Genomic DNA, 12,601 nt, shown 5'->3' with positions numbered 1-12,601 from the left:
ATATTGGTTCCAGAAGCTCCGAAAATTGCTCCAGTGTTTGGGAAGACCAGGTAGTTTTAATCCAGAGCCCTGGGAAATATGTTCCCCCACCTCCCAAGTTAAATATTGATATGCCAGATTAAACTCCTAGAGAGGGCCCATACACAGACTCCACCTTGCCTTTGCCTCTTGTTCATTCATACCAAACCTGGAAATGGAAACAGGCACCAAACACTGTCATCTCATACTCTGTTTGAGATTGATGCCTCATCAGCATGCATCATAAATGGAGACTGTTTCAGCATGTGGGTGTGTGTGGTGTGTACCTGGGTAAGAGAACTTGCTTTCCACATTCGTGCTTTAGATGTAGCTGGGGGCAGTAAGTTGAACTGTTTTAGTAGGTCCTCAAAAGGAATAACTACACAGTGGTTTTCTTTAAAGTGCTACTGTACCTATCGAAAGTATCGTTTAAAAGTATTTTTATACACTGCTAGTACAAAGTTGTATTTCAGATTGTGCCTGTTATGACATAATAGCAAATGTAAAGAATTCTCTGTTTATAAACCTCACAGTTTGTTTAAACTGCATATTGTCTATTGCAGATGTCTTTAAAGATTGCATAAAACAATATGTGCCTGGTGTGGAGCTTACCCAAGTACTAGACATGAACATAGGGACTGCAAATCCCATGGGTGTTAATATTTAGGTGTTAGTAACCGAGGCCTGCACTGTGTGAAGGTCTCTGGTAGTATCCGTTAGTAGAGGGAGCAGCCACCGCCCTTGCGAACTTGTGACATGCTCTAGTGTAGTACCAGGCCATAAAGTGACACTGTTGTTTAGCACCCTGAATTTTTCCACACAGGTAGTAACTGTCCAGAAACAACCAAAATAAGCAACAAGTGGTTTGTCCATTTCTAAGAATCTTAGAATATTAGTTGGTTGTAATGTAAAGCATTACCTGTCACTGGAAAGCTGGAAAGAGTGGCCTTAACCAGAAGTGGCCAACAATCAGGTATTATTTTAAGGTCTAAACTTTTTCATCTGTCAGCAATAGGGAAACAACAGTTCAAATTATCTTTGTAGATAAGTACATTGCCTATTACAGGGTAATAAGGGAATGTTATGAACAACTTTATGTCAATAAATTTGACAGCCTAAATGAAATGGACAAATTCCTTGAAAGCCAAAATACCAAATGCTCACTCAAAGAGACAGTCTGAATAGTCCTATATATATTTTTAAAATTGGGCTTGCAGTTAAAAACCTTCTCACAAAGAAAACTCCAGGCCCAGATGACTTCACTGGTAATACTACCATTTAAGGAAAAGAACTGAGGTGGAGAAAATACTTCCCAAGTCATTTTAAGAGGCAAGCATTACCCTGATATGAAAAGTGGACAGAGACTGTATAAGGAAATTCTGAGCCAAATTCTGAGCAAACTTTTTAGCAAATGAAATCCAACAATCTATGAGAGGGATAATACATCACTGTCAAATGGGGTTTGTCCCAGGAATACAAGGGTGGTTTAAAATTTGAGTAATAGTGAAATTCACCACCTTAACCAACTTCCGGAAAATTCTTATAATACTCTCAATAGACACAGAAAAAGCATTTGACAAAATCCAACATGCATTCCTGATAAAAGCGTTCAGAAAATTAGGAATAGAGGGAACTACCTAAACATGATAAAGGGCATGTAGGAAAAACCTATAGTTAATATACTTAATGAAGAAGGACTGAATCCTTTCCTCCTTACATGAGGACAAGACAAAGATGTCTGCTCTTACCACTTCTATTCAGCATTGTACCAGAAGTCCTAGACAATATCATAAGGCAAGAAAAAGAAGGAATTCAAATCAGAAAGGAGATATAAAACTGTCATTACTTGTAGACAGCATGATTAACTTTGTAGAAAACCCAACAGCATCTACAAAAGTTATCAGAACTAATAAGTGAGTTAAGCAAAGTTGCAGCATACAAGCCCAATATACAAAGCAATCAATTGTATTATGATATACTAGTTGTAGGCAATCAGATATTGAAAATTTTCTAAAAATGCCATTTATAATAGTGTGAGAAAAAGATAAACAGGGATAAATCTCAGCCCCGATGCTGAAAAAAATATCAACTGGGAATCAAGAAACGAATCCAGTCTGACTTGTCTTGTAACCTTGAACAAGTCCTTTCTCTCCTATGGCCCTTTTCCTAATCTGTACGATCACAGTATTGAATTAGATCAGTGGCTGCTCATTTTCCTAAATCATGTATGCTTACGAAAATTTTATAAAAGTCATGGAATCCATTCCAGGAAAAAAGTTTGCATAAAACTTGAGGTGAGTTCATGGATCCCATGGAGATCTATCTACAACCCCCTCACCCTCATTAAGAACATATGGACCACATAATCCCTGAAATCTTTGCCAGTCCTCGCATCCTGAGGCTCTAAGACTTTTAGAAATCTTCTTGGTCCTACAACTGGTAGCTCAGAAAGAAAAAAAGACAAATTTACTTAGAAAAAAAATGCTTATGACACCCTAATTGCCATCAATCCCCCACATACAGTACTGACCAGTTTGATGGAGGTGGGGTTCTCCACAACCGAGTAGGCAGGCAGAGGCAACATGATGAACTGTGTGGCTGGTGCAGAGGAGCTACTCTCACTGGAATCCTATGGGCAATGAAGAGAAGGACAGTTTCACTGAAACAGAGTAATAAAGAACACCCAGGCCACTCAACACTGGAAGCCTGGATTAAGTTTAATAACAGACAGTATACTCATCCCAATGTACTTATCAAAAGGAATGAATTTATGATTATCTCAAAAAGTTTAATTAAGAACAAAGAGAAAACTATTTCCACAGGAAGTGTGCTATGTTTATTTTATAGATGAGAAAACTGAGGTTCTAAGACATTTAGGACTTCTAAGATCACATAAGCAGTTAGTGAGAGAATCCAATTCTAACCCTTTCAAGTGTTCTCAGCACCCTATTTACCTGCTTTAAACAGGCTAGTGGCGGCCGGGTGCGGCGGCTCACGCCTGTAATCCCAGCACTTTGGGAGGCCGAGGCGGGCGGATCACCTGAGGTCAGGAGTTCAAGACCAGCCTGGCCAACGTGGTGAAACCCTATCTCTACTAAAAAAAAAAATACAAAAATTAGCCAGGCGTGGTGGCGCATGCTTGTAATCCCAGCTACTTGGAGGCTGAGGCAGGAGAATCTCTTGAACCCGGGAGGTGGAGGTTGCAGTGAGCAGAGATTGTGCCACTGCACTCCAGCCTGGGTGACAAGAGCAAAACTCCGTCTCAAAAAAAAAAAAACCAACCAACAACAACAAGAACCAGCTAGTTGCACGCTTCATTATCATAAACAGCACTGAGGCAATAAATAAGGATTTAGCCCTGGGACAGATTGCAGGGGTACTTGTTCTCTTCTGCCCAGGCCATAAGGGCTACAGCAAGCTGGTCCTCTTAGCCTGCACAGAAAGACTCCCATCTCTGAGAATGCTATCCTCTCCAAGGTTATAGAGGGCAGGTTATATATTATACTATGGCATGGTAGCAGTTTCTCTCCACTTCCACTTCTAGGGGATGAGGTTGTTGGGATCACTAAAAGTGCTGTTTTCCCCTCAACTGAGAATGACACTTAGGCCACTGTAGAAACTTGCTTCCTCTTTCTCAGAGGTTAGTCCCATCAACCTGGCCTTGAAGATAACTTTTTTCTTCCTACCCCATCTGAATCCAGGAAGACCTGGGTACAGGTCTTGTGTGAAAATTCTTCTACACAGCTCAAGGTGCCATTGTTTGCTGAAATAGTCTTCAGGGAGCCAGTGTGGTGGACAAGCCTATAATCCTGGCTACTTGGGAGGCTGAGGCAGGAGGACTGCTTAAGCCCAGGAATGCAAGACCAGCTTGGGCAACAGAGTGAAATCCCATTTCAAGAAAAGGAAGCAGTCTTCAGAAAACATAAAATCCTGACTGATACTAAATTGCCTGACAGATCCTAGCTTTGACTCGTGGATAATTCAAATACAATTTGCAGCTTTCTTGCTAATGTACCTTATGAACCATCTCATGTGAAGAAAATTCTGGCTAAGCTGGGCAAAGAGTTGGTAAGAGTGCCTGAGAAATTTCAAAGAACTCTGGAGTGAGCCCAGGGGCAAGACACATTCAAGAGAACTGCAGTATCAGTAAGTGCCACACCAGTACTCTTGATTACCACTGCTCTGGAATCACACCGTATGGTGCTAGCTGCCCTTTAAGTAACTCCAGACAAAGCCAAAGACTTCAGTACCAAAGCCACTTACCCTCATGACTGTTACCACTGATACACTCTCCCCAACCTGGGGGTGGGGCACAGCCAGGCTTCCAGTGGGGAGGTCTGGTGAGCCATTCACCAAGGTCTCTTCAATTACCAGGCTTGTCTGGTAAGGTTGGTGGCTCTCCCCTACTTCTAGGGAAGCGTCCTCTAGGAGCACATCCTGGCTGAGGATCTCTGAGGTGGCAATCTCCTGTACAGCACCTGACTGGGTAAGGGCTCCCACCTCCTCAGCCAGGGCCTCCACAGCCAGGCACTGCTCTGCCATGCCTGCATGGCTGGGCACTGTCTCCGGGGCAGTGTTGGACACAAGAGGAGGTCCTTTCGGGGACATCTGGTTCTGAGCCACACATAGCTCTAGCTGAGGGCAGCTCCGGTCCTCCTGCAGGCTGCTCTTGGGGATGATGATATAATCGGAGCGTGGGAGGATCTTGCGGAAACCTGGGATGTCCGGAACCACAGCAGTCAGTGCAGAGAGCTTAGAGTTCTGAGGATGAGGAAGCCAGGAAGGGGGAGACAAGCAGAGATAAATGGACTAAGACCACATGGAGAGAGAAAGATATATATGTGTGTAAGTTCTTTTTTTTTTCCTCCAAAGGGACTGGAAAAACTCTACTCTCTTGACCTAATTCAGATAAGGTCAGCCCCTGTCAACAGCAGTGTCATCTTCATTTGAATCACACTTTAGCCAATGTAGCTTATTCACTCAGTCACACAGGAAACAGCATGGACTGAACTCTGGAAAGAGCACTGGTCTTGCCATATAAAACTGTGAGCTGGAACCTGAGGTCTGGCATAGCCTTGAGCAAATCCTTTCCCCTCCTGAGGCCTCAGCTGCCCCATCTGTAAAACAAGGGAGCTAAATCTGGCAATTTATGAGTTCCTTTTGAGCTCTGATACTTTAGGATTCCAAAGCAGCATAAGATTCAAACATTAGAATGTATAACGCTCAATAAAAACCCAAAAAGCATAAAATACAAGTTAACAGGCTAAGATGAAACTCAAGGCAGCAAGTAAGCATTCTGACCTCACTGGTTTTCCCCAGACTTACAAAGAAGAGGATGAACAGATCACAAAGCTAAGGGTCTTCATTAGAAGGCTTCGTGACAGAAAGTATATATAGAAGGGGTTATGTGACAAGGTCCTGAATATACTACGGAAAAAAATGTGAATATTAACAATGACCCAGTACCTTCAGGTTTAGAAAATGTTTTCAAACACATTATCTGATTTTATCTTAAAAACAACACTATTATGTTAGATAAGATTATTATTCCCATTTAACAAATGAGAAAATTTAGGATGAAACTCAGGGAGGTAAACTTTCCCTAAACACAAAATTAGTAAACAGTAAAGCTGGGACTCCAGGCCAGGTCTTCTAAGTATCAAGAAGGCCAGATACTAAAAAGCACAGTCCTGAATGGCTAATTGGCACCAAGAAAAAGTCATTTATGTTTTATTTTTTCAATTTAAACTTAAAGGCACCCAATAAGGAAAACAGAAAAGTTCAAAGTGAACAGTTAAATGAGACCTAAAATTAAACAGAACAAAAAAATAATTTCAGAAGTATCTTTTAAAATGAACACTAAAGTCAACTACAAAAGGATTCTTCAATAAATCAAAGGCAAGAAGTCGATGAGACTACTTAAGGCATAAAGGAAGCACTCAGAAATGAAAAGTTAAAAGCAGCACTCAGATGAAACATAAAAGCAGATGGACTGAATCTTTTATGGAGCCTTTATTGGAGAGGTAATGGGGAAATGGCATTCTCAAGCCACCCTTTGAAGCAGCCATGTTAGGAGAACAAGACTAAATGGTGGCAAATACACACAGCATGGCCTGGACTTAACAAATCCAAGCACAAAGAAACCTGGAAGGCCTGAATGATACTCATTTTATAGACTAGAAGGCATAACACTGGAACCTGCACTTGGCAAGAGACCTGAAGGGCTGCTAAGGAGGACAGCCTGCCACAGGGCTCTGACAGGCTCCCAAGGTATGTGGGCATTGAGGGTCTTCCCATCACACCAGGCAGTCTGGGAGAGGTCAAACACAGCACATAAAGCTTCACTCAGTCTTACTACATTCCAGGTACTCAATAAATGCCACTTTTCCTTATTATATAGTCAATGAATGTTTAATCTACTAAAGGGTAATATTTATTATGTCAGTATTATCAAGAACTCAGCTAGGTGATTTACATTACCTATTTTAAACATTATGAGAAGAGACTACTGCCATTTTACAGATGAGGAAACCAAGACTCAAAAGTTAAAATGGTCACTCAGCTATTATCAGAACTAACCTACTCATGTTCTTGGTGGCAGTGGTAGAGATAGTGGTAGATAGAAATAAGCATGTAAATAAGGAAGAATCATTGCAGATGATTTAAATTTTTTTAAAGTCTTGATAATGATCTACATTAGTGTGTAGTTTTAAAAATCAAATCACTCCAGGATTACGTAGGATTTTATCATGCACAAAAAGATTGCTGATTTGTGTGTGTGTGTGTGTGTGTGTGTGTGTGAAACAGTCTCACTCTGTTGCCCAGGCTAGAGTGCAGTGGCACAATCACGGCTCACTGCAACCTCCACTTCCCCGGCTCAAGTGATCCTCCCACATCAGCTTCCTGAGTGGCTGGGACTACAGGTGTATGCCACCACGCCTGGCTAATCTTTTCCTATTTTTTGTAGAGATAGAGTTTCACCATCTTGCCCAGGCTAGTCTTAAACTCCTGGGCTCAAGTGATCCTCCCACCTCAGCCTCCTAAAGTGCTGGGATTATGGGCATGAGCTACCACACCCAGCCTAGACAGCTGATTTTATTATAATAAGGAAACCAAAGGGAGTAGATAAGCTTTTCTTAGACTCCATCTCCACTCCACTATAGGGATTATTTCCCAGATTCACTGTTAATAAACAAATCACCTAGAGGAGGGAGCAGAGAGTAGCATCTCCAAGCCTGTAGGTAAGACAAAGCTCTCCCAGAAAGAATGCCAGGCCAATAAGCACAAAATAATTTAAATGGCAGTAGCTGATGAGCTCCAATAAGGGAAAATACAACCTGTTCTGCTATAACGTAGTTGTTGCTGTTGCTCTACATTACCAAAATAGAAGTTACAGACAATTGTTTCTATTGAAATAAGGAGTTAAGGATAAAAGGTTCCAGCCTGCAACAGCAAGGTTATTCTTCCTGCAGGAATTTCAGTTTAAAAAAACAGCAGTTTATGCCATGACAGGGATACTCTCAAAAAAAACAAAAACCCAGCAGTTTAAATAGCTGTCAGTGTATTTTGTTATTGTGAACTAGAAATAAGAAAATGCTGACAGACATAATTCTAAATGCTTCCTTGTTAGTCCTTTAACCCAAGCACCCAAAGCCTTGGTCTCCTCCACCATCTTTGGCTTTACTTGCATTTTTGCTTTTAGCATAGTTTCCAACCACCAGTGCTAACAAAATAATGTGGTACTGTATTACACAAGCAGCTCTATCCACCTCTAAACATGCAAACCTTATTCCTGATTATAACTGATAGCAGTTAGTACAATATATTACATTCAATCTGTAATATGAAAACTCATGGTGTAGGAGAAATGCCTATATAAACTACTATATTAAAGTTTACTACATTAAAGCTACTATTTATAGTAACTACGAGGGGCTCCAAGTTACACTAAAACTTAGAAAAGGAACCTAAGGCTCACTGCAGAAAACACAAAAAAATGTCAGCTCCACGTATTGCTGCAACCGAAGAGGACAAGAGAGTGCAGGGCATTATCAAAATGGAAACAAGCAAGCTCAGAGTCAAGAAGGATAAAACGATGAAAGTTTTCCCAAAAAAAGAAAAGGAAACAGAACAAGGGGCTTGGTTTCCCCAAGGCCTTCATCACTAAACCAGTGGAAAAAATAGCTGGAAAAAAAAATTACTTACAGGATCCAAACCTTCCTTCTCTAGTTTGGCTTTCTCCAAGTAGTAACTCCTCTCGGCCACGCTGAGAAGCCTCCAACTCTCACTAATCTTCTTATTGATCTCAGACTGAGGGAGGTGGGGGAGCTCCTGCTGCACTTTCAGGTAGATGTCGTAATAGTACAGAAGGTAAGCAGACCTGAGGAAGCAATGACTTCTTCAGGCTTTCCCAGTAATGGCAATGCTGGCAGAAATCCCTCCACTTCCCACTCCCCATCCCTCGACCCAGGACTTCATTCAACCAGTAAGTACTACTATGCTAAGATATGGGTAGTCAAGAGGTTGATAAAACCTAGCTTCTCATTTCTAAGCATTTATCTAAATAGGGACTGAAAGTCAAGCAAACAAACATTTAAATAACATCCTCAAATGGTGTTATAATAAGTTATAATCTTATTCCTGATTATAACTGATAGCTGTCAGTACAACACAAATTATATTACATTCAATTTGTAATATAAAAACTCATGGTATAGGAGAAATTCTTATATAAGCTACCATATTAAAGTTACTACATTAGAGCCACTATATTACAGTCAGGAGTAACTACCCAGGAAGATAAGGGGCTCCAAGGGAGGAGGGGAAAATGAATGGTAAAGATAGCAAGTGGCTGTTTCCCCTTCAGAAACCTGGAAGCAAAGGCTCATTTGACCGGCTTTCCTAAAGATCGCTTTTTGTGCAGGAATGATTTTAAACCCAACAGAAGCAAAGATAGATACAGGTGTCCTGTCCTGTCATTCCACTCTCAGGGAAAGCTTCCTCAAGGGGCTGGTTATCACTCACACTCCGTACTCCTCTACGCAGCCTTTGGTCACCAACCTGGTCGATGGCACCTCCCCAAGGATGAGAGAGGGAAGCAAGCAGACCAATCAAAATGACCAATGCTGGTAGTTTCAGCAAGTTTGAGGTATTCACAGTCAAGAGCGAAATTAAGAGCTACAATTTGGATATTCTGTACAGATATAATTGGTATTATTTCTTTTTGTGTGGTTTTTTTTTCTTTTCTTTTTTTTTTTTTTTTTTTTGAGAGGAGTTTCGTTCTTGTTGGCCAAGCTGTAGTGCAATGGCACAATCTTAGCTCACCGCAACCTCCGCTTCCCAGATTCAAGTGATTCTCCTGCCTCAGCCTCCCAAGCAGCTGGGATTACAGGTGTGCGCCACCACGCCCGGCTAATTTTGTATTTTTAGTAGAGACGGGGTTTCTCCACGTTGGTCAGGCTGGTCTCGAACTCCTGACCTCAGGTGATCCACCCGTCTCAGCCTTCCAAAGTGCTGGGATTACAGGCATGAGCCATCACGCCCAGCCTTATTTCTAATTTTGTAATTTTATTAATGCTTTGTTTTAAATGTTTAAATAACAACAATGGCATAATAATAAATAATGTAGCTCTTTTGTACCTAGCTTCTACCATCGGTATGGTACAATTTCCTGTGACAACTTGAAAACAAAAGCAAAGTCTGGCCAGTAATGGCAATGCTGGCAGAAATCCCTCCACTTCCCACTCCCCATCCCTCGACACAGGACTTCAATAATAACACTCTTTTTCAAAGAGTCTTAAAAGTTTTCCTCAATGCAGCTCTCCAAGCAACTTCTGTTTATAAATGCTAGCAGCAACCAAAATGTGTTGGCTAACCTGGGTTTCTTTGTCTTTTCTCCATGTATTTTATACTTTTTCTTCTTCTTGGGTGGCCCAGGAGAGGTGTAACAATAGGCTTCCTCAATTTCCTCCATCACGACAGTTACCTCAGTACCATCATATGATGCGTCCATGGCTAAAGGAAAGGAAAGTCAAAATAAAGTTTCCAGAATCTACCCTAAGAGGGGCAGCAGCTTCCTGATCAAATAACCCCTTACCTCTGCCAGTGCCTTAAGGCTTAGACATTTCCCAAACCCAATATATCCTAAGAAGCACCTGGCTTGGTTGTTTAACATACAGATTCCAGAGCTCCACTTCAGCCCTCCTGGAGCAGAATCTCCCGAGGGTATGGAAATCCACATGCTTAACAAATGCCTCAGGTGATTCCTCAGACCGGGCAAGTTTGTGACCACTGCCTTAGAAATACTTTTCACTTATATTCACTTACATTCATGGGATACAGTACCCACCCACCCCTTTAACGCAAAAATTTATTAGCCCCAAATTACAACAATTCTATATGGAAACAGGTTAAAAAAAATGCTTGGCCAGGAATCAGAAGTTCTGGCCCATTCCTCCTATGTTTCATCAACTTAAGCAAATGCCTTCATTGATTCACTCAAACATGTAGTAAGGGCCTGTATGTAAAAGATTTCTTTATACTTTGCCAGCTTGTGCAATTTTGGGCAGGTCTTTTAGCTGCTTTTTGTTCAGCTTTCTTTCTCTCATGTATAAAAAAAGACATGTCTCAACTACCTTCCCACAGATTTATAGTGATAAGACTCAAAGGATACAATAGACACAACTCTATTTAAAAATAATTGGATGGGCGCAGTGACTCACGCCTATAATCTCAGCACTTTGGGAGGCTGAGATGGGAGGGTTGCTTGAGGCCAGGAGTTTGAGGCCAGCCAGCTTGGTCAACATAGTGAGACCCCATCTCTATTAAAAAAATAAAAATCTTTTTTAATTAAAAAAAAAAAAAGAAAATAGTCAAGTGCTATGCAAATGAAAAGGGTTTGTTTTTGGGTTTTTTGTTTTTGTTTTTTGAGACAGGGTCTCACTCTGTCACTAGAGTACAGTGGCACACTCTGGGCTCACTACAGTCTTGACCTCCTGGGCTCAAGCAATCCTTCCACCTCAGCCTCCTGAGTAGCTGGGACTACAGGTGATGTCATCACACCTGGCTAATTTTTTGGAGAGATGGGGTTTTGCCATGTTGGCCAGGCTGGTCTCAAAATCCTGGACTCAGGCGATCTGCCCACCTTGGCCTCTCAAACTGTTGGTATTACAGGCATGAGTGGGATTACACTGTGCCCAGCTGGGTTCAATCCTAAAGTCAGGTAATTGGCAGAAAAAAAAAATGGAAGAGTTCATTAAGTTTTTTTTTTTATTTTATATAATTTAAAAAATAATAATAGAGATGAAATCTCGCTATGTTGTCCAGGCTGGTCTTGAACTCCTGGGCTCAAGCGATCCTCTTACCTCAGCCTCCCAAAGTGCTGTAATTACAAGCGTGAGCCACCACATCTAGCCTCTGTTAAAGACTATTATCTGTGTCTGAGATGCTTAACAACCTTCCCAAGGCCACCAAGCCCAAGCAGGGACTTGAGAGATAGATTTTTAACTCAAAAATCCAACTCCCTGGGCCTTCTTTCATTATGCTACACTGCTATCCATCTCTACTGGCAACCCTCCAAACCAGCACTGTTCAATAAACTCTGATGATGGAAATGTTCTACATCTGTGCTGTCAAATATAGTAGCCACCAGCCACATATGGCTATCGAGCACTTGAAATATGGCTAGTGTGACTGAAGAATTGAATTAGTTTTATTTTTAAATTTATTTATTTTTAAGACAAGGTCTCACTCTGTCCCCTGGGCTGGAGTGCAGTGATGAGATCCTGTCTCACTGCAGTCTCCACCTCCCAGGCTCAAGTGATCTTCCCACCTTGGCCTCCCAAGTAGCTGGGACTACACATGTGCACCACCACGTCTGGCAAATTTTTAAATTGTTTGTAGAGATGAGATCTCATTATATTATCCAAGCTGGTCTCAAACTCCTAGGCTCAAGCAATCCTCCTGCCTTGGCCTCCCAAAGTGCTGGGATTACAGGCATGAGCCACCACCACACCTGGCCAATTGTAATTAACTGAAATAGCAACATATGCTAGGAGCTAGAGACAGCACAGATCTAAACAGTCATCTGACCAACCAACATCAGCTCTCTGGTGCTGGGCTAAAAAACAGAGAATCTACTAACAGCTTTTATGTCTAGGAAAAGAGGCATAAAAAACTTAATAACCAGTTCAAGAAGAGTTAGGTTTTTTTTGTAGCCAAGTTCTAAATTGGACTTTTACCACAAGTCTCAATCCTTGGAGGGAGAAAGGCTCACAGAAACCACTTGAATTTTACAAGAAGGAAATAACATAGTTGCCCCTGAAAATCTGTCAGGAGGAAATTTAGAATTCTGGGAAGAGGCAGTTGTGGTGGTAAATATGGGACTGATACGTGCAGTACAAAGCCCACACACCTCTCATTTAGACCTCACTCCACAAATACGGTATAATGAGCACTGCATGTGGAGTCAAGAGACCTAAACTCTAACCTTATGATCTCAGAGAAGTCTATTCCACATCCTAAATTTCAACTGTTTCTACTGTGAGAAAAGGATGAACCCAGTGGCTCCTAGTATTTTGGAGGC

General features: G+C 41.5%; 1 protein-coding gene across 2 annotated transcripts in view; it reads right to left on the bottom strand.

Moving 5' to 3' along the window:
• Nucleotides 1-12,601, bottom strand: part of HMGXB3 (HMG-box containing 3) — a 53,185-nt gene that overhangs the window by 38,980 nt on the left and 1,604 nt on the right. Inside the window, exons 2-5 of one of the 2 annotated variants that reach the window (XM_008954454.6) lie at nucleotides 9,894-10,032; nucleotides 8,224-8,398; nucleotides 4,282-4,779; nucleotides 2,549-2,647 (exon numbers count right to left, since the gene is read on the bottom strand). In XM_008954454.6, coding sequence (XP_008952702.1) covers nucleotides 2,549-2,647; nucleotides 4,282-4,779; nucleotides 8,224-8,398; nucleotides 9,894-10,030 — 909 coding nt within the window. In that variant the 5' untranslated portion in view covers nucleotides 10,031-10,032. The remainder of the gene's footprint in view (nucleotides 1-2,548; nucleotides 2,648-4,281; nucleotides 4,780-8,223; nucleotides 8,399-9,893; nucleotides 10,033-12,601) is intronic. The other variant, XM_034960771.3, reaches the window with a different exon arrangement.

The sequence above is a fragment of the Pan paniscus genome, chromosome 4 (assembly GCF_029289425.2).
Source record: "Pan paniscus chromosome 4, NHGRI_mPanPan1-v2.0_pri, whole genome shotgun sequence".
Taxonomy (NCBI): domain Eukaryota; kingdom Metazoa; phylum Chordata; class Mammalia; order Primates; family Hominidae; genus Pan; species Pan paniscus.
The sequence above is the reverse complement of the archived record's forward strand: the minus strand, read 5'-3'. Positions and strand labels throughout refer to the sequence as shown.